General features: G+C 32.3%; 1 protein-coding gene across 7 annotated transcripts in view; it reads right to left on the bottom strand.

The window, feature by feature from the left end:
• Positions 1 to 1,426: 1,426 nt before the first annotated feature.
• LOC117218700 (cysteine-rich venom protein kaouthin-2) overlaps positions 1,427 to 22,330 on the bottom strand; it is a 234,481-nt gene continuing 213,577 nt past the window's right edge. For all 7 annotated transcript variants that reach the window (XM_076527920.1, XM_076527917.1, XM_076527918.1 and 4 more), the window contains one exon: positions 1,427 to 7,661. In XM_076527920.1, coding sequence (XP_076384035.1) covers positions 7,406 to 7,661 — 256 coding nt within the window. In that variant the 3' untranslated portion in view covers positions 1,427 to 7,405. The remainder of the gene's footprint in view (positions 7,662 to 22,330) is intronic.

A 22,330-nucleotide genomic window follows, 5' to 3' on the forward strand; every position in this document is an offset into this window, starting at 1 on the left:
CCCGTAAAATTCCGTTTAATCCTTCCAACCTTTTCCTTTCCCGTATAAATAGCTGCGAACCATTAAGCACGTCACAAAGATTGCAGCTCCGGTATTAATTCCCAGCCGAACCTTCCATAACAGTAAATCTGATTTATTGATAAAGTTGCGCTTTCATGTGTGCCCTAATGTCTCGGTTCACCTACTCTTCCTCCGCGATAAGTTATTGTACCATAGGTACTAAACGAAATGTGAATTGTTTCAGAATACTTAACAGGTTTCGTACTCCGAATGAATCGATCTCTGGATATTTATGTTTTTACACTCGTAATTATACCATTTTACCTTTGCTTTTCCTTTTTCGAAATTTTTCCTTTCTGCAAATCAAATTCACCCTTTTGCGACCAAATTCATACCGATAGTTATTTAAACGATTTGTTTCAACTTTCAAATTTAATATCAATTTGTACGCTTATTTGCAACATAATACAAATTTTTTTTGCAAATAATTAATCTGCGGTAATTATTTATAGAACTGCGTTTAATTTTTTAAAATTTGATACGAATTTTATTATGAATAATTTTATTACAAATAAGTAATAAATTTGAAGTGCAAACAAATTGAAGTACAAAATCTGACTGCCAACAAACTGTCAAAAATGAACTTTTTGGAAGGTTTATCAGCTCTGATTATACAGGGTATTCCATAATTATATTAACATCTAGAAAGGGGTGATTTCTGAGATCATTTGAAGTAACTTTTTCCTCAGAAAAAATTCAGCTTTGTTTATAAGTTATTATCGAAACCTTTCCAGGTGTTAACATAATTATGGAACATCCTGTATATGTACAAATGGATTGTATATACAGAGTGCATGATTTGAACGAGTGTAAGATTCTACACTTAATATAAATTCAACAGGATACTAAAATATGTTGTTTTAACTAACCTGAACGATTTTAGTAGTTATAATTTCGTATTATACATATATAAGAACACGTCTTTTTCCCTAATTATTATACGATTTCTTATTTAAAACCAAGTAAAAAATAATCCTAGACTAGTTCTCAAGCCATCGAAAAAATATGTATTTCTTTCCCTCGACTCTGAGTGTATTTTTCACAAATTAAATATAAATAAATTCAATTAAATATTCAAACAATTAATGCAAATGCAAAGCCTAAATAATATGACATCGTTTAGAAATGATAACGACAAATCTCTCTGCTGAAGTAATAAATAATAATATTTAATACTAAAGTATTCAAATAGAATTATAACGAGAATATTACGCTAAAAAAAGAAAGTTTTCTAAAAATAACTTAACACGTGTTTAAAATTCGAACTGTTAAAGCGAAATTATTGTTACCTCCTAGAGAAACAAAATGAATATTTGAACACAAAAGGGCGAGCTATCAATCATACCGCACACATTGAAAACAATGATTAGTATTTACAGAATCTTTATTTCGGTAAGTGAACAAAGTACGACAGCTTACAACGTTTCACTTGAAGTTGCGCAACTTCACATTACATAGTTACGTGTAACATTAACCTCTTAGCTAGTACTTAACACGATTAAGTGTGTTCTATTATCCACAGGTTTACGTCTCGTCTTGCATATATTGTTCTGACTTAACAGCATCCGTTATATGTGTACCTTACGTGCTACTCTATTACACTGTACACGGTGAACAAGGTAAGTTGGTTAGCACTATTACATTCCCATATTTTGTGATAAACTGATCAAAGTTTTCTTGCCTATCAATGATACGAGTTTCAAAGATCTGCAAAGTTAAATAAGTCGCGAACCATCGTGCAATATCAAGAATTTAGAAACAAATTTCAAGAACACCAAATTATAAAGGATTTTACTGTGTTGAAAATAGTTAAACTATTTTTCTGAATTTTTTAAATAACAATCTTAGCTATTATTTTGCTTGTTATTTAGCAAACATTGAGGTAAATTCGTTTAACATCGTTAACAAACAGCTGCGTGTAAATTATAGTGTAAAAGCAACCGTTGACACATTATTATGATTTAATACTAGTTTATCGTTCATTATGAGAAAAGGTTCTTGCAAGTTGGAATTTAATGTGAAAATTAATTATCACTGCTCGAGGGTGACACGTATCATTTTATTTCCACTGCGAAAAATGATATAACACTCGTGTATATCAATATATAAGTCTAATACGATAATATAATATCAGTCGTTGAATTGACATAATTGCACAAATTACTAATGCAAAGTATTTATTCACAAAAATGTTCTTCCATCGCATCGTTCGATTAAGTAATAAAATGTTTTCCATCAATCTCATGCAACAATGGAAGTGTTGAATTTCCAACAAGTTTTGTTAGGTATCGTAAATAAAGAACATATACAAGATTGATATAAACAATAACAAAAATTATGTTTGGAATTGACTTAGAAGACAATATACGACGTTTCAGAAATGAGAAAAAAATTATAATGAACTGTAAATTATAATATCTATGATAGAAACAATTTCGATTGATTCACTGTGTGTGTAGTGATGAAAATAATATAATAAAAGTGTTCGCGTTACACTGTCCACCCTGTATAGTGCACACACCCTGTTCTCGCTCGTGATTCGACATCATCTCTATCCTTCCATTTCCATAATATGACTCTTAAAAGCCGAAAACTACTTGTTATTCCATTCACACTTTACACCGGCCACTGATTCGTGTCTCACATTTGCTCACACGGGTTACGATTACGAGTCGAAAACACCATAAAATGCGATGAAAAATATTACCTCTGAAACGCGTTGAATAGTAAATGAACCCTACGAGGATACAGAATACATTTCTGGGATTCGACGATATATTAATTACGATTTCGCGCTAGACGACGTTACAAACAATGTTTCGTTCGATAAACTCTATTTACTCGATCTCGCCGAGCACTTACGAATGCACTGACCAACTCCTGGAATTATTGTTCTCGTTTGCCAGTCCTTTTGACACCTTCTATTCCGTACAAATTCTAATGAACATTTTCAATTAACAGCGACTATTCTGCAGAAATAATAGTCCGCGTAATTAATAATTTGATAACATAAGTAATGCCGAAAAGAAGATGCTTGATACATTCTATAAATTCTCCGATTCTATGTACACACATTTGTTCAATATTTTATAAATTGCAAATTACTTTAGGCAGATAAATTAGCACGAATTGTTCAACAGCTATTAACAAGAAATACATTGCTTTTCAAATTAATGTATTTGCAACTTAATGGAGAGAAATGAAATTTCATTAAATTGTAACACAAAGCAATGACAGTGTAAGATTGCTTGCGTAAAATTAGGTGGATTTTATGTGTTTCAAGTAACAAATAAAATATCGTTTTCAATAGATTCAATTCTGCAAGATATTTTATATAATAAAAGAAACATATAAAAAATATATAATGAAATACAAGTGCTGTAATAGTGGCTATTTCATAGACAAAATAATGTTTGTTCGACAGCAAAACTATAATATAAAATAATAGCGTGAAGAATACAAATTTTATACTTTATTACAGCATTGCAAAATTTCCTATTTTTCAAAAACGCTCCGTTCAGATATGTAATACGTTCCGCGTGTATTCCTATTCTTCATCCTTTTACGATTTCTTAAATGTTCTCTCGTCATAGAAAACGAATTACTCTCCCTGCGCTCGCATTCAATATGCATGCATTCGTATGCACTCAAATAGTGACATCGCGGGGAAATCGTTCAGCGTCGTGACTTTTGTGCATACACTGACTATTGTAGAACTTACATCACTAGACACGTTTTAGATAGAGCTTCCTCTTTACGTTTATACAGTTTAGTCCCAAGTTTAGGCAACACGCGATACCGCCAATAAAATCTTTCATTTAAGATGATTTGTCTAAAAAATTCGAAAATCTGTCTTATTTCAACGTCGAATTATTCAAACACAATATCATTCAGAAGGAACAAAAAGATTTGTACATTTTGCATATTTGTGTACAGAATCATTAGCGTGAAATAGAACATTGATACATAAAGAATTCGCCTCAGAAATAAAAATAATTTTATTTTTAAAAATAAGATTCAACTATGAGAAGTGTCATTGAAATCAGAAACTGGTAAACAAAAGAACATAAGACGAGCACAACAAACAGAGTTCATTGCTCATCTTTGTAATAAAAATAATTTGTATTTATAAAAAGAAGGTTCAAGCAGAGCAAAAGTGTAACAAAAATCAGAAAATTGCTAAAACAAATTCAACAGTATAGAAGGAGTAAAACAAAATTTAAAAACAAGTGCAATATAAGAATCGATATTTGTCATAAATTGGATAAATTAATGAACAACCAATGGAGTTAATATCAATTTTTCAGAGGAAATAAAAATCATGGAAAGCTTAACGAAGATAATATCGATAATTCGATAATATCGAATGGAATCGTATTCGTTAACACTTATTTTTTATCCGTCATCCGAATAAAATGTTGCTCAACCCTGATTCGTTGGAAAAGAATTTTTATTGACGGTTCACGAGCGTCCAGAATGAAACGGTGATGAAATACAGCACCCAGAAACACTCCGTCTACATAGTACCTTCTCTTACTCATATGTATGTACACACTGCATGCACAGTTACATAGACACCCTTATCGTTTATAAATATCAAAAGGATTCGCCCAATATTTTCGAAGCGATGCTTCGTTACATTTTCCGAGCTCCTCGTGCAACCGCGGCGTTTTCTTTTTAACCACCGGGAACAGAGGTCGAAAGGCGAACCGCGAGAATGTTCGCAAAAAATAGAATCAATTTTCGGGGCGACGTTGTTGAAAACGATTACTGAGCAAAGGGAAATCGTCTTCCAGCCACTTGGTCGACCGCAATTACGCTGCGAGCATTTACACGAACTCGTACCTTCATATGGCGACGTTTAAGACCACGGAAATTCTCTTATGAGATTAGAATGTTTCATTGGGTACCGCCTGTGCCGAAATTCGATGGAAAATTATATTCCAAGTATTGGTTGCTGAAGGTTGCGATCGATTGAAAACTGTAGTCGTAAGCGCATACACTGACTTACGAAAGTGCTTGAACATTGATCGTAGAAAAGTTTTACGGATATGTGTTATACAAATTTCGTGAAAATATTATTGGTAATGCAGTTAGTAGACTGAATTGTATGAAAAATCAAAATTTTCTGTATCAATTGTAAGAAGAGAACAATGGATCACTTGTTTTTGTTAATAACTTAATTCCTTTAATTCCGATTAATTTAAATTCTTTTAATATTTTTAGCGTTTTGAATTTTACTTAAGCAGCTTTGTTACAAATACGTGAAAATCGTAATCAAGTAATTAGATTCGACTGCCACAATTATACGAGTAAGAATTATAAAGTATTTTTACTATAAGGATACGCTTCACGAACGGTACAAAAGTATTTAAACACTTTCGCAAATCTTTTTCTTGCTTTCCGTTAATTAATAGGCCATTTTTATGTACGAAACTCAAAACCGGAAGTTGCTTTGTTTTAACACCTTCAGCTTTTAAGGAGTCTAACTTAAAAGGAAATAAAATTGTCAAATATCAACATTTCTTTGCTTTATTGGGGAAATTTGTACGAATTTTAGCAAATTTATTGGACGTGTGCTTGAGTTGATTTTGACTTACCCTATACAATGGAACAAAACACTCGCGTACGATATATTCATAGAACTTCTTTAAGTGTTCCAATACTTTCGTGAATCAGTATACATTGCTGACAATTCAAACCAGTCATTATTTGCAAAATAATACAACTTACCAATTTTAATGACCTTAATGTATATTACAAATAATTTCCATTTCCGCGAACAAATTGTAACGATCTTGTACTTGTTATACTCGAGCTGCTTGATTCTGTCATTGATAAATTAAATTGATGTACTGAAACGGAAATCATTCATGACCGGGATGAATTAATAAACAAAAAGATTATAGAATTTTGCAATGAGATTATGCAGGTAATGCTTATGTATGCATCATCGTAAACAATGGAAGTAAACAAGTATTATAGATTACTTTAAACATTAACATTTACAACATATTCCGCAATCATTAGGACCGCCGAGACTAATCATGATATCTTTTAAAAAACTGTTCGTTGTACTTTCACTTTAATTCTGGTGAGGTCGTAATTTACCAAAAATTGTTGTATCACTGTATACCAGGAGGATACAGTTAAAAATTTGGAGGATACATTAAAATTGATAAAGTTTGTAATCGCTAATGAAAATATAAGTATTTGCTCACGACACAGTAAGATAAATATATGGTACACAAAAGAATCAAAAAGTACATGAAACACTCTGATTTCTTAATTAACGGATTTGGAAATGAACAGCATTGGAAATGTTCGACAATGATCGATCATTCTAGATGTAAAATCAAATGCATCTTTCTCACTTTTACTTATCTTTCATAAATTCTTATTCGCATAAAACACTTTGCTATTTATTATACCATATCTACATTTCATCTGCTTAGAAACATTTATAAAAAGATGTTACGTGTACCAGTATGAAATCAGCTACGGCCTCCGTAAGCTTAAGAAATCCCATCAAAGTGATTCTAAATCTTCTTCCTGAGATCTGCGCGAGACAGTATCTCATAAACTAACGAATCCGCGCAATTACTACGAACGCGTAACTTAATATCCCAAAGAACAAAGCCAAGTGAAACAAAGCCAAACTGTAATACTATTAGCTCGGTGGATATGAAATGTCGGATTTTCATTACGCGTAAATATTTGTCTCCTTGCTAACGTTGTCGTTTATGACGTAATCTCTTTCACAGTCTTATCGTGTATTCTCAGAGACGTCTCTTGTCAAAAAGAATTTCTTCAAAATTCTGTATTTCTGCCATTTAATTTGAGCTTCGTACGAGTACGAATTCGGCGTATATTCGTGTAGTTTTTTTTGTAAGCCGAGTTTATCCACTGAAAAGACCAGAACTTCTTTAGAAAAATGGCATTTAATACATTAAACCGAAGCAAATGAGTCATACGCTGATGAACTAAATATCTTCCGAAAAGAGATACGAAGTTTCATTCATATCAAAATCCGACATTTCATATGCATCAACCTAATAATAACATGCACAACCTAATAACAATAAATGTCTACATCGCAACGGCGTCTACCAGAGATAAAGACGTTTCCCTTTGTTCATCGATGGACCTACGAGATACGCGCTACGATAGGATAACGATCGGCGAGAACCAAGAAGTTTATTTCCACCGTGTCCGGCGCGATGTAATCTTTAAAAATGACTTCGTACCTTCGAGACACGCCGATGGTCTGCCGTGTACAGATCCCACGTAGTTGGTGACAGATCAACGAAGAGACCGCGGAACCGTCGACACTTATGGTCGTTCACTACCCGTGATGATAGTAGATCTTGTCCTGGCAGTTGCAGGTGGCGCCGCAGAACTTCCGTCGTTCCTGACCCTCTTTCGTTTTCGTATCACAGACCCAGGAACGAAACGTCCTGACCAGTTCGGCGCAGTTCGACCAATAATCGGTATGGTAGCAGGCGTTCGTGCAGAGCTGGTTGCGTGAGCAATGGTCCTTGCACATGCTGCACGGCTTTCCGGCCACGTACGGATGACCCATGCCACCCATGTAATTGCCGCTGCAAAAATTCGTTTACGATTCAGTGGCTTGGAAGCGATGCGCAGCCTGCCATGTATACGAGGGTCAGGCGATACGTATAAGTTACCCACCTACCCCCATGTAAAATACGATTAACCTCTTAGTTAAGCAGCATATATGAATAGCAACAGCTAGGTACAGTTACTCTTATTAATTTTCGGACAGAACGCTATTTCATTATACAGTAATTTCTCCCTAATTCGCGCTCAGATTGCGCACGAAAATTGACAATTTTGGAACAGGAGATACGATTGTTTGAGTCTCGCGGCTCATTTTTATAGTTACCGATTGTCAACAGCTATAAAAACGAGACGCAAGGCTCGAATAATCGTATCTCATCGCGAATTAGGGAGAGAATGTATGTATTCTACTTTATGTGAGGTGCGCGATGTATCACGTCACTTATTGTGCGAAACGATTTGTCATTTCTTACCGATTGAAAATACACAAATAATTCTTTTCGAGTTTGAAAATTGTCATATTTTCATGTCTCATTAATTGACCGCGGATGTTAATGCAAATGGATACGTTTATAGGAAAGAGATAAATTTATGGGACTTGGACAGAAATTTGTTTTATCAATGGAGGATTCTAAAAATATAATTTCTTCTTTGCGTATTATGCATATTGCATATTTTCTACATGTATCTGTCTTATTTCTGCATATTTCGTATATATTCGAGCAACTAAATTCTAATAGCTTGGGGAATATGGTTAGAGGCGGCAATGTTTTACGCAAGAAATGTGCATGCTACCAAAGAAGTAACCATCTTCCACATTGTTTTATTTAGATAATTACGATTAACAGCACCATTAATTCTATACGAGGTAATTAAGTTTACATTTATTTCTAGCTTGTCGAAACCTTGTGGAGTGCATTAAAGAAAAGATCAATTATAGTTAGATAACAGATAAAATTCATGGTATAGACTACAATTTAATATGGACGCGTCACATTTTTGGAATTTGTTAGAATGATTTCTTTCTTGTGGTCCATAAATTATTACTGCAACCGCGAAACCTAATAATAGCTGCGATTTCTTACTAATTTCTTATTTCTGTTGTCTGAAAGCCATAAACAATGTTATGATCTGCATAAGATCAGACTTTCTAATAACAAGCCTCATGGGTTTAGCAAGAGTAGAAATCAATAATGACGTTATGTCATTACTTGACAGAAATGATACGCGCAGTTACGATGATAAATAAGATATATTTCATTTTGTTACCTGTTAATAAGTAAATTTTCAAGTCATAATGAACTTTGTCCCATTTCTAGAAGGAATCGACCAGATACATCGAGTCCCGCCATCGTGATCACAATGCAATAGTATTAATTAACCGATATTCTTAGATCGCAGCGTCTGAATGCTTCGTTATTACACAGAGTCGACTAAATTAGTGCAAGCAGTAAAAGCTTGTCCCAGCCGGTACGGTATCTTCTGGCCAGCATAATGCCTCGCAATCAGAACAATGCGGCTCGTTACAAGGGCAACAAAAGCTACAGCTGATTCGTTGGTAACTATTCATTTAAGCAGAACTTGTTCCTAAATCCCTTACTAACAACCCCGTATTTATCTACTTCCGTTCGTTCTCAGCCGGGGCAATCTTCGCCCAATCTTCGAGACAAATAGATAAAAACGGCTCGGCCAACTTTCGCCGATCCTTACGGCCTGCCATTTTGACCATTTTTTTCTTCGGCCGTGTGGCCACGGTGCCTGGGAACGGTCTTAAGCCAATTTTCAAACGGAGCCGCGGCTGCAATTAATTTACATTTAGAGTATTTCCGGTAGAATCCACCATTGCGGCTGCAATCATCGCGCGGTGTTTTGAATTCAAATGGCCGCGGTCGTGTCCGTGAAATTAATTACGAGATCGCGCCCCCATCGCACGGAGGAAAAAATATATCTGCACACCGCCACGTGACGTGGTTTATTTATTACTCTCGGAGGAGGTGCAGCGATACGAATTAAGAAAATTAAACGGCCCGTGGTGGACAGAAGTCGTTCGAGACGGTGCTTGGATTATTTAACAGGTCATCCACCGACGATGATTTCATAATTTTTCAGAGCCTACAAATATCAACCCCAAAAGCTTCTGTTATATCGAAGTAATTTAGGTAATAAAACCGAAACTAGAATGTTATGACTCTATTATGATGATTCGGTTCGTTCGAATCTATTACAATGAAAATGAATTTTTAAATCTAATAGCTAACAATTAGTATCACCCAACGTATGTATTAAGAACTCTTCTTTAATGAATTGTTTGATGGAAATTGCAACTTCAGCCATCCCCATTAACGTGAACTAATCATTTCGATTGCGATTGTCTTATAGAAAAAGATTTTTCACCCTTAGCACTCAAAAGATTTTTCTGATTTTTTTTTATTTGATCAACAAAGTTGAATTGAAATAAAAATCATTATTTTTATAAGAATTAATAAATAAAAAGAATTCATTTTTGTTTATGCATCTTACATGCCTTTCTTACGGTACGAAAAACGAATAATAATTGAATATTATCGAATATGTAGTATCGTTATATCGGTGACAATCTCAAAAATTCCATAAAATTGAAGTATTTTATTTAATTGAATTAAATTTGCAAAGTAAAGTTGTATGACATTAATAGTCATTAATTACGTTTAGAACCCGATAGCTTTTGTGTTAATTAAATTAAAATTGCAATGCAAAATTGTATGACATGAATTACTTTTTCATCAATCTTACGTTTTGCGAATCTTAATAAACATTATGAAATTATCATAGATTTACGTAAAAGTGAATCTCCAAATCTGAGTCAACAAGACTAAGAGAATATTCTCAAGAGTTATTTCTTCATTTTTCTTGATCAATGCATTTCTTTTTGTGCTAGAATGTAATAAAAGCGGTGATTTTTGCGTAACGAGGCCAGGCTCCAATGAATAAAAATTCTGAATGAACGTCGCCACTGTTTGCATGTTAAATTAAAACGCGAATTTCATTGTTCCTGTGACACGAATTACTCTGTACAGAAATTATTTTGTGAACGGAATATTATTTAAATATGACAAGGAAACAATTGCAAGCTGTTCCATTTTTGCAGAATTTTTCGGTCGTTTTTATTTATGACAGGTTTTAAATGTTCTTACGAATTATTCATTGTTGTCGTAATTCATAAGTTATGGCTAAACAAACAGATATTTCGATGCAATTTACGAGTTGTATATTTTCCTACTTGGACGGTTTATTTAGAGTAACTATTTACTATTAATTTAATCTTGTACTCAATTTATTACACAAAAGCTACATATAATTTTATTTGTATTTAGATATTATATTTATTATATTGAAATATTTCTGGCAGACCGAAAAATACTAAAGAAATTGATTCTTCTTCGACATTGCCAAATTAGCACGTAAAACTGCCTATTAGCAAGTTTTAAAGTTGCCATCTAATATCGAAACCGCTATTTTTCATCTTCGTAAGGCAAGAACCAAGATATATACAATACAGTATACGGTTTCTATGAAAACCATTTCCATACTAACAGCAGTTCTCGTTGCTCGAAGCTGTGGGCAACTTTTTAATCGGAAAACTTCTTAATAAAGGTACAATTAAATCATCAATGGGCGGCAAGCCTTAGTTAAAGTAATACAAGTTCCTGGTAGCTTTCTGATTGGAAAAATGAAAGAAAGACTTTACATTGTCGAACTTCTGAAAGCGTCTTACAGAGATTAAACTAGCTTAAAATTTTGTTTGATTATTTTGGAAAATCCAAATGCGTTTTTAGATTCAAACACATAACACCAATGTATTATATAACTTTTATGTACACTACGTGTGTACATTGTTGGATAGTATTGAATTTCATGTACAAAATAGATAAAATGGTCACTTATACAATATATTGAATTTTTCTTTTATCATTGTGGCTCGTCTATAATTAATTATATAGTAGCATAAAAGCGTCAAAAAATTAATATCTACTTCAAAAAATTTTGCTATTTCTTACAGAAATAATGGTAACATGATTACAGTAAGCTATAAGTATTTTTATTAACTATAGTTACATTTAAATGCAGATATTATAGGTACATTAAACTTAGCTCTGTAATTAATTACATGACATAGCTCTGATTGTAACTAATTAAATGACTTAGAACTGATTATAATTAATTAAATGGCATAGCTCCGATTGCAATTGATTAATGACTTAGCTCTGATTACAATTAATTATACGTTGTTGTATTTGGATCGTCTCAGATTAAACTGTTTGCGTGTAAAACCTATTTAGGTAATGGCGATTTCAGATATCATAGATTCAGATAACTGAAGTTCTATAATATAAACAGAAAACAATTATCAGTTCTACTATAATCGCAAAACAATTTTTTTCATTATCGATAATAAATAGACTACAAATTTTACTCACTTATCGTAATAATAGGTTGGTGAAAAATTTAAGATTATCTCGATATTGTTAACATCTTACAAAAATTATTAAACAAAGAAAAAAATTTCTGTCTTGTTCCTGTTTGTTGCAATTTAAGAAGAAAGTTTTTATTTTGCATGAGGATCCGCAGTCTAATAATAAATAACTTTAATGTAAATAAATAGAGCTACATGTAATGTGATATCAGAATACAATTTGCTGCTGAAGTTTGAGAATCAATTTTTATTAAGATCTACGAACTGAATCAAACTTTGTTAGAGTCTATGAAATGTAAAGTAGTTACAAAAATCATTGTTGTGTCAATGATGTTGCTTTTTCTCTGTTTGTACATTGATAAATAATATTCTAATTTATTTCAAAGCAACTCACCAATTTATTTGATTATTATAAATCAAATTATTCTTATAATATATATATATTATTATATATTTAATAATATTGTATTATAATATAATATTTATATTATAAGATATATATTATAATTATATTATAATATTATATTATAAGATATATATTATAATTATATTATAATATTATAATATTATATTAAATATATTATTATAAAAAAGACAAAAGAAAATTGAGAAAATTTAATCGACAAACCAAACTAAGTGGGCAGAAAAGAAATAAAGTTTCAAAAGTAGGAGAAAAATAGTTACTAAAAATAAATGCGTTTAACTGAAACACATTATACGTCTATATGCACGAAGAATATATTGAAATGAAACGTAATATGTATATGTCGATATGAAAGAGAAGTGTTCCAGGCAGTAGCTTAAGTAGTACCATGTTATTCGTAAAAACCGTGGATGATGAAGAGGACTATCGGGGAGCAAGATTTCAAAGGAACAACGGAATAACGGTTTTATGAAGCGTTGAAAGAATATTGATGGTTTTAAAAATAAAATCTCGATAAAAAGGAACTGCGAAGGGAAGAAAATTTGAATGCGAAGAGAAGAGGCGTAATTAAAATCGCTCTGTATGTGTGTATGTGTGTGTGCGCGCGCGCGCGCGTGTGTGTGTGTGTGTGTGCGAGGGAGGATGAGAATGTTGTAATGAAATTGTGAGGATGAAACGATGATAAAGCATGCAAGTATGAACACGTTTTACAGTGCGAACAAATGGCAAAATCGTCGGCAAATATCTACATTTGGTTACTCATGTATATGTGTCAAAATTTATTCACAAAAAATGAAATTTAACAAAACAATTAACGAATTTTGAAGGATGTTAACAAGTTTTACAAAACCTTAAAAATTTGAATTAAAATAACTGACAAAAATACGAAATTAATGATAAATAAACTGCTCATAAAATTGACAATAATGAACTTCAAGAAATTAGAATGGAAACAAACTGACTCGTTGTCAGTGCTTCGTATATCATCTAGAATAACTGATTCTCATGATCGTTCTTGCAAATTTATTATTAAACAAATATCAATGTCATTAAAATCACTTGAAATTCATATGTTAAATCAGCCAGAATGTTTTACTTTCAAAATTGGTCCTAAATAAGAATTGATACTTATTAAAAATTCTATAAAATTAAGTATGGCTGTTAGTTGAAAAAAAACTAAAATTCTGAAACTATAACAAGTAATATATCTTAATATGTACTGGATATTTTGTTCCGTTTTTGAGATGTTACTTTGATTGAATGAATAAAACATTAGACCTTTATACAAAAAAGATCTGTTTTCAATAAATATATAAACAGTGCAAATGTCTTGATTAATATCTTATATATACATTATATAGAATTTTAGTAAATTCTATTATATAAATGTTGATATTGCTTTAATTTTATTACTGCTTTTCCGATAGGTATAAAACGTGCATTAAAAACAAATTCAGAATAGAAATTAATAATTTCATTATACATAAGAATTATGTATTTATTCCTAACAATTGTCGTTAAACATTTTTTTACAAAAATATGTATCTGATATCGTGATAGGCAAGACCGTTAAATTACACGTCATGTAAAAGATATCTCGTTGGCAAAAATATTTCTATAAATCGTGCTACCAAAAAAATTTGTTCACGAAATTGATCACACTAAAAAATTTCAGTGATATAGATCACCAATATCATTTAATACGGTATAGAGAAATAGAGTTAAACAAAAATAAGGTAAGCGAACAGCGATAAATTGGTGGAGCAAGTTGCTGGGATATCAGATTGGAAACACTGGATCTCCCAGTATGGATTTAATACTCGATCCGAGGGTGGACGATCGCCGGTCTCGTAAAATCGTATAGTCGGCGCCATGAATCGCGGCACTCGTACGTCAAATGTATTTCGTGGGGAATTTTCAGGCGTTACGCGATCTTCTCCCGTGTACTTCCGGGGTCAATGTTGATATATCGCGAGCCTTAATCGCGTGAGAGAGTTCGCAAAGTTTGCAGAAGTTCTTATGAGATAAAAATAAAAGGCCGAAATGTCTTTAGGCTTTTGGACTTGACTGATAATATTCCACCACAGTATTATCACTCGCTTGTTCTGACATCACTCTCTCAGGAGTATTCTTGTCTTTTTTCAGCAAATTTCGTGAACTTCATAAGCGTATAGCATATGTATACACGCACAAAAGTTAAACACTCCTTAAAATGTGATAAATTTTCTAAATCTCGACTATATAGCTTGAATTCTCTTTAACGTTAGAGGAATGAGAAAATTTAAAACATGCGTTTTGTAGATCTTGGTAACTTATATGAATGCCAAAAATTTCATCGAAATTATGAAGTCTAGGAAGTGACTTTTTGTAAAATGAATATGTAACATAATATATTATAACATAGTATATGAATTGTACTATATATATGTATATATATTATATCATAAAACAATATACTTATTATACTATATGTTATACTATAATTAATGAATATAATAAATTATATTATAATATGTAGAGCATAATTAGTATACCATATTATAATATTATAATAATACTATACTATATTATAAACATAATATATTATAATATAGTATATATTAGAATATATCAATAAAATACCATATTATAATATTATAATAATACTATACTATATTATAAACATAATATACTATAATATAGTATATATTAGAATATATTATTAGTATTCTATATTAAGCATGAATTATTAAATATTTCCATTATTTGTATATGCGTTAGAAATGCTGAAAACTAGATTACATACTTGAAGTACACTTTTGGATAGATACATGTTGACATCATCATTGAAACCTATTTTCTAATACTCTATAATTATAACAGTTCGATTATACTTCGAATTCTATGATCCCCATTAGAACATCTTATCTCATCACTAGACTGCGGATCCTTTATGTATTTATGCCATGTGCGGATTTTTTTAACGCAAGACGCCATATAAATTAAGAAGGTCTAACAGCATTTTTATTACATTTTAACAACCAGCAATTTTTTAATCGACGAACGAAATTCGTCTTCGTTTCTAATTTTTGTAAAATGACGTATGAAAATGAGAACTTGCAGAAAGATCTGCGATCTTCTCGTCACAGTATTATTTAAAATGAATAGTACTTTGGATTCGAGAACTTCGAAGGACTGTCGGAACAACAAATTTGTTCATTACATGAAACATAAAGAATTGTATTTGGCAACAAAGAGCGAGTTTCCAGACCGCTGTGGAATGTTAAAAACTGAAATGCCCGGACCAGGGGCGTTTTGTTTCTAGTTTTTAATAACGTGGGCGGAGTAAGCTGTAATAGGAGCATGGCCCCGAATAGGGACATCTACCTTACGCGCATCTAATATTTCCTGAGCACGATACCGTCGGGAAAAAAGACGGACGAAGGGAGTTTAAATTACGCGACCGCTTCCTCCTCTCTCTCTCTCTCTCTCTTTCGCTCGCTCTCTTTGCCGCGAGTTGAGTGTCGCCATAAATTTGTTTCTCCGCCACAATTTTCCGGATTATGCTTCTCCTGCGGCCTTCCGGCTCGGCCACGCGGATCCCGTGATTCGTGTAACAAACTTTTCGATTGCAATGATCCGCTTGTACATACAGTTCCGTTCACCGTAGAAAGGAACTTTTCAAGCGAGTGTACACCCGGCTGGCAATAATCACGTCGTTACTTCGAATGAACGGCTTAACGGTGTCCGGCCGGGAGAAATTGCGAGAGACACTTCGCCGGGAAGTGTGTCAAAGCGTCAATCAAAATTGATTGTGATCGTCCGAGCAGTTACTTTCTCAAGCAATCAACACTTATTATTAGACAGCAAATTTTATCCATTTATAGGAAAAATTGTCAGGCGAGATACGGAACAATGAAAATGATTGAAGAATTCCAAAACACTAATATACCATTTTCAATTTACTGAGTTTATTAATAGACAGGATGCATTTCTATTCTTCTTCTGTTTCCTATAATCGAGATAGAGAATGTTTCGTCTGCATAAAGATCCGCTGTCTATTGTCAAGCTGAAGATTGACGGCAGTGCATTGTTCCATAAACACTACGGTGGCTCTTATTTTCGACTTTTGAATTTTTGCGACATCTTCTAGAATGATTTCAAATAATAAAAAAGAAATCTGCGCAAAATTTGAGCTCTATTCGATTGCAGGAAAAAGTAACTCCGAGCCCTTAAACGTTAAATATAATTCACTAAGTGTTCATTAAATCGATATTGTCCATTATCTTTGACAAACGGAAACAAAACAAAATTTTAACCCCTTGCACTCGAATGGTGGTTCTGAGGCACCGCCTAAAAATTGTTATATAAAGTTTGAAAATAATTTTTACACTATCAAATCTGTTTATATCTGAAGTTTAACTATTGTATGAGTTATAAGACTCAATTTCATATGCATCCATTGCGCTAACAATAAGTCATGTAAAATGGAAATACTGTAGGTCACTGCAAAGGATTAATAAGCAATTTATTGTCTCTGCAATGAATATGTTATCATAATATTTTTATAAAAAAATATCGTTATAATAGTTCACAGAAATTTCACAGAAAAAACAGACCATTTCAAGAAAGATGTTTAATTTCTATGTATATAATAATCTGTTAGGATCAAAAATAGTACTAATAAGGAGGTAAAAACACACTTTACTTCTTCAAATTAAGAAATAAAATATTTATATTCTGGTAAATAAGAGCTCAAAAATTGTGTTAATTGTTAGATATTAATGCTAAATGCACACAAAATGAGTATTTCGATAACTTCGAATAAATATTAGGTTGACAAGAAAATAATTTCGGTTTGCACCAATAGATAGCGTAATGTTTGCACTGTCATTCTTTTGTTATGGTTATAATTGTTTTGTCTTCAGCTTTGGTAGTTGACATGTCTAGGTTACTATAGAAATAGATTCCGTGTAGTTTTGTTTACAACTGATAGTTTGCTGTCAATTTTAACATGGAGTGCAAAAATGAACATTTTCGACACATTTTACTTTTTTATTTTCATAAAGGCAAAAAAGCGGCCGAGGCTCACGAAAAGATATATGAAGATTATGGCGTCGATTGCTTAACAGAACGCACGTTTCGGAATTGCTTTAAAAAATTTCGTTCTGAAGATTTTTTACTTAAAGATGACTAACGTTCTGGTCGACCTTCTGAAGTTGATGATGACAAAATCAAAACCATGATTGAATCGAATCGTCATATAACTGTATGAGAGATTGCGAAAAGGTTAAATGTATCGCACACAACAATTGAATATTACATAAGATGTCTTGGACTTATTAAGAAGCTCGACGTTTGGATTCTGCATGAATTGAAAGAAATTTACTTAACACAACGAATCAGTATATGCGATACGTATTTTATCAATCGATTTTAGCAATCGACTCTTTTTGAAACGAATTATCACTGGTGATGAAAAATGGATCGATTACAATAACATTAATCGAAAAATGTCATGGCTCAAGCGTGATGAACCAGCATAAACCATATTGAAAACTGAATTGCATCAGAAAAAGATCATGCTGTCAATTTGGTGGGACTATAAAGGTGTTGTGTATTTTGAACTGCTTCCAAGCAATCAAACGATCAACTCAGATGTTCACTGCCAACAACTTAAGAAATTTGAGGAAGCAATGAAAGTGAAAAGTCCAGGATATATACAGGGTGTCCCAGGTTTTAATGTTCAAACTTTGTTAGTGTATTCTATGGCACAAAGTAAGAAAAAAATGTTATGTAAACATAAGTCATATAGAGCTTTATTAAGAAGTTATAACAAAAATTCAGAATAGGAATAGTAATCAACTTGCTGTTACTGCGAGCATTGGCTTGAATAGATCAGCACATGCCATGTGTTTATGTAAGCTGTGTTTATTAATACATTTCGAAATGTATTAATTTTTATTTATTTTTTTTTAGCCCCGATCTTGCACCATCGGATTATCACTTTTTAAATGGTAAAAATTTCAATAAAAACGATAGCCTCAAATCGCACTTGATTAAGTTTTTTAGTGATAAGGATCAGAAATTTTATGTGCACGGAATCATGAAGTTATCAGAAAGATGGCGAAAGATCATCGAACAGAATGGAAAATATTTGACTAATTAAAGTTCATTTCTTGCATAGAAAAAATTTAGTTTTATTTCACGTTGAAATACCGAAATTACTTCCCTGACAATCCAATATATTGGCATTCGTAGGTCCTTTGATTCTTCTGTCATCTTATACTGCTTCCACCCAATTTTATCAATCGAGTATAAGAAATGCATAATTTGTACACTCTGTAGAACACTGATTCGACAGAGTTGATACATTTTACTTTATATTGCTTGATCAGACTTTAAATTGTATAATTTCTGTTGTTTTCTCAGGTAAGGTTATTAAACCAACAAAATTTTACAAAGACATTGATTATACATACATAATTATATATTGACTTATTATATTATAATTGTCAACAATTTATTTGTATTTAATTAGTAAGACGATTCATATACAATTATATTTATTGTATAAATCAGTAAATATTTAATCTAGCACTGTAATTAATCTTTCTATTATCTGACCGCTTATATTCTTTTAATTAGTTCAGATAAACGAAGTTCCTATTTAATCTCGTTGGATCATCGTTGCATCATAGCAAAAATCGCCAGAAATGTGAATAAACGCATGTGACTTTTACAAATTAATATAAACGAACCGCCTTTAAGACTCAATAAGACTAAACAAAAATTATGTTCAAAGTTAAAAACACAAGATTGTGTTATGTTACAACCTCGTATTTATTTTAATTACCACTTTGACTGCCATATCACACACATACGAGTAACGGAATTATTTGCTCAGATTTGCAAATTAATTTGCACGCTAACCTATTATATTTTCCGAATTTTATTGGAACTTGCAAAACGTAAGTATGACGAAAATGTAATTCATATCATTCAGCTGAACTTTACAGTTTTAATTTGGCATGATGGTTGAAGTATCGATTAGTAAGGATAACATTTTTAAAATGTTCCGTATTCGGTTAATTTTCTCTCGCACGATATTTGCCAATTATCCATAATTTCGCGCACGTCTAACATTTGAAGACATCCACTGCGTTCGTGTTGAAAGTGAGCCAAATTAAACGAGCGTTCGCGGCGTCCGTAAACAAAATAAAACCAGTCGGGCCCCGTCTAGATGTTTCTAAAATAACTAAACCACGGAAACCACGGAAAATAACAGAAATTCCGAAATGAGAGTGCAGGATACATGCGTGGTAGCAACGAAGGGAACGCGGACATGGTGCACCAACTCATAGACGAGTGTATTATTGCCGTCCTACATTGTATTGCGCTTGCTTTACTGGTCCGCTTTGTGCAATCTGTTTGTTCCCTGACAAGTGGTCTTTTCACGGTTTGCTGTTGCATTACACCCTTTATCATTGGAACAAATGTTTCGAAAATCACGCAACTTTTTTATCATCTGGAACCAGCGGGAACGAATGGTTCCTACAATAAAGCAGGTAACATACCTTTCAAGATCTAGTGCACGCGTGATTTTTTGGTCAAAACAAGCTTAAAATATTAAACGATGCAGTAAAATCGAGAATAAAGTGTAGGCGAAGATATTTTGTGCTAATAACGGACTTATCCTAATCGGACTGCAGATCTTCTGCGTTTAATATAAGATTTATATACTATAGTATAATTACTTATTATAATGTAATAAAATTTAATACAACTACATATATGTGTATGTGTGATATAAAAAAAAATATTATTATATTATATACATTAATTATATATAATATAATATAATAATATTTTTTTATATTATAATAGTATTATATATAATTATACATTATAATATTATATTATATTATATATATATTAATTATATATAATATTATATACAATTAATGTATATAATATAATAATTTTTTTTTTATATCACACATACACATATATGTAGTTGTATTAAATACATATATATATATATATATATATATATATATATATATATATATATGTAATAATTATATGTATTATAAAAAATATGTCTAAATAATATATATTTATATTGTTTGTATAATTAGTTTTGTATGTATAGTTGTGTAAAATTGTATTACATTATAGTATATGGATTAGTCTTGTACATTTACATTTGCTTAAAAATTACACGAGATAGGGTCACTAAACTTAGAATACATCTCGCAAGGAATCTGTTCAAATCTGTTGAACAAAGGAATAATCGAATTGATACAATCCCCAGCCACCCATCATTCTCTCCTCGTACACAAAGCCACATTTGAATCTATGGCCGCGAATTCCGAAGCAAAAATCCGAAAAGCATTCTAAAACGTCAAGGATGGGAAAAGTGCTCGGCGGGAGATTAAAGCTGCACGGAATACCAGATCCCGCTGCCAGAACGCTGCCGACCGTTCAAAGCATGCTGAGCATTCACCGTTGTATCTTTCAATAGCGGGGTAATCTTATAAAAGCTCGCATCGCGATTGTTATTCTCCCAGCGAGCTACTTCCCCCCCCCCCTCCCATCGTCCAGAAGATCTCGCTTAACCGTCATAAAATGAGGTTCCCGCCGTGGGAAAACAAACTGCGATATAACGATGCGAAGCGAACAACGAGATAGAGACTGGTTCTTGTTCTGTAGATGCTAACCTGTCCAGCGAATGAACACGTTCGACCCACGTACGCTAAACTTTAGTATTCACGGGTCTTTGTTTACTATGTTTACCGTTACTATATTTTTGCGCAATATGCTCTAGCCATGGTAACTGGATTTTCGTCATTCAACCATTTCCATTCGGAGAATTTTCTCAGATATAAAGTATTTATTCGCGAATTAGTGCTAACGATTCGAAGAAAATTTAAAGTGATATGACGTTGGATTTAAATAGAATTTAATAGATAGATCAATAGATCATAATCAAGGTTGAATTAATATAAATTATATGGTTAAGTGTGATCATCTAAATATGATTATGTAAGTATGATCATCCAAATGAGATCACTTAAATAAGGTGATATAAATATGATCATCTAAATATAATCATCTACATATGATCATCTATACATGATTATCTCTAAACGTCATCATCGAAATATTATTATCTAAATATGATCATCCAAATATGGTCACCTAAACATGATTATCTAAATATAATGAACTTAATATGGTCAGCTGAATATAATTATTTAAGTTAAATAATCCAAATGAGATCATCTAAATATGATCATCAAAACAGGATTATTTAAACATGATCATCTAAACATGATCATCCAATATGGTCACCTAAATATGATCATCAACTTTACACTGCTGTGAAAGATACCGTAGTGTAAGGGATTTCTATTATACAGGGTGTCCCAGGTTTTAATGTTCAAACTTTGTCAGTATATTCTATGGCACAAAGTAGGAAAAAAATGTTACGTAAACATAGGTCATATAGAGCTTTATTAAGAAGTTATAACAAAAATTCGTTCAATGAAATGAAAGAGAATAGAAACGAAATTCGCACGGTCATAAATTCGATCTTCGATCGATGTCAATCATGTATTGTCAACAACGGTAGACATTTCGAAATGTATTAATAAGCACAGCTTACATAAACACACGGCATGTGCTGATCTATTCAAGCCAATGCTCGCAGTAACAGCAAGTTGATTACTATTACTATTCTGAATTTCTGTTATAACTTCTTAATAAAGCTCTGTATGACCTATGTTTACATAACTTTTTTTTCTTACTTTGTGCCAGAGAATACACTG

This window comes from Megalopta genalis, chromosome 1 (assembly GCF_051020955.1).
Source record: "Megalopta genalis isolate 19385.01 chromosome 1, iyMegGena1_principal, whole genome shotgun sequence".
NCBI classification, from domain to species: Eukaryota; Metazoa; Arthropoda; class Insecta; order Hymenoptera; family Halictidae; genus Megalopta; species Megalopta genalis.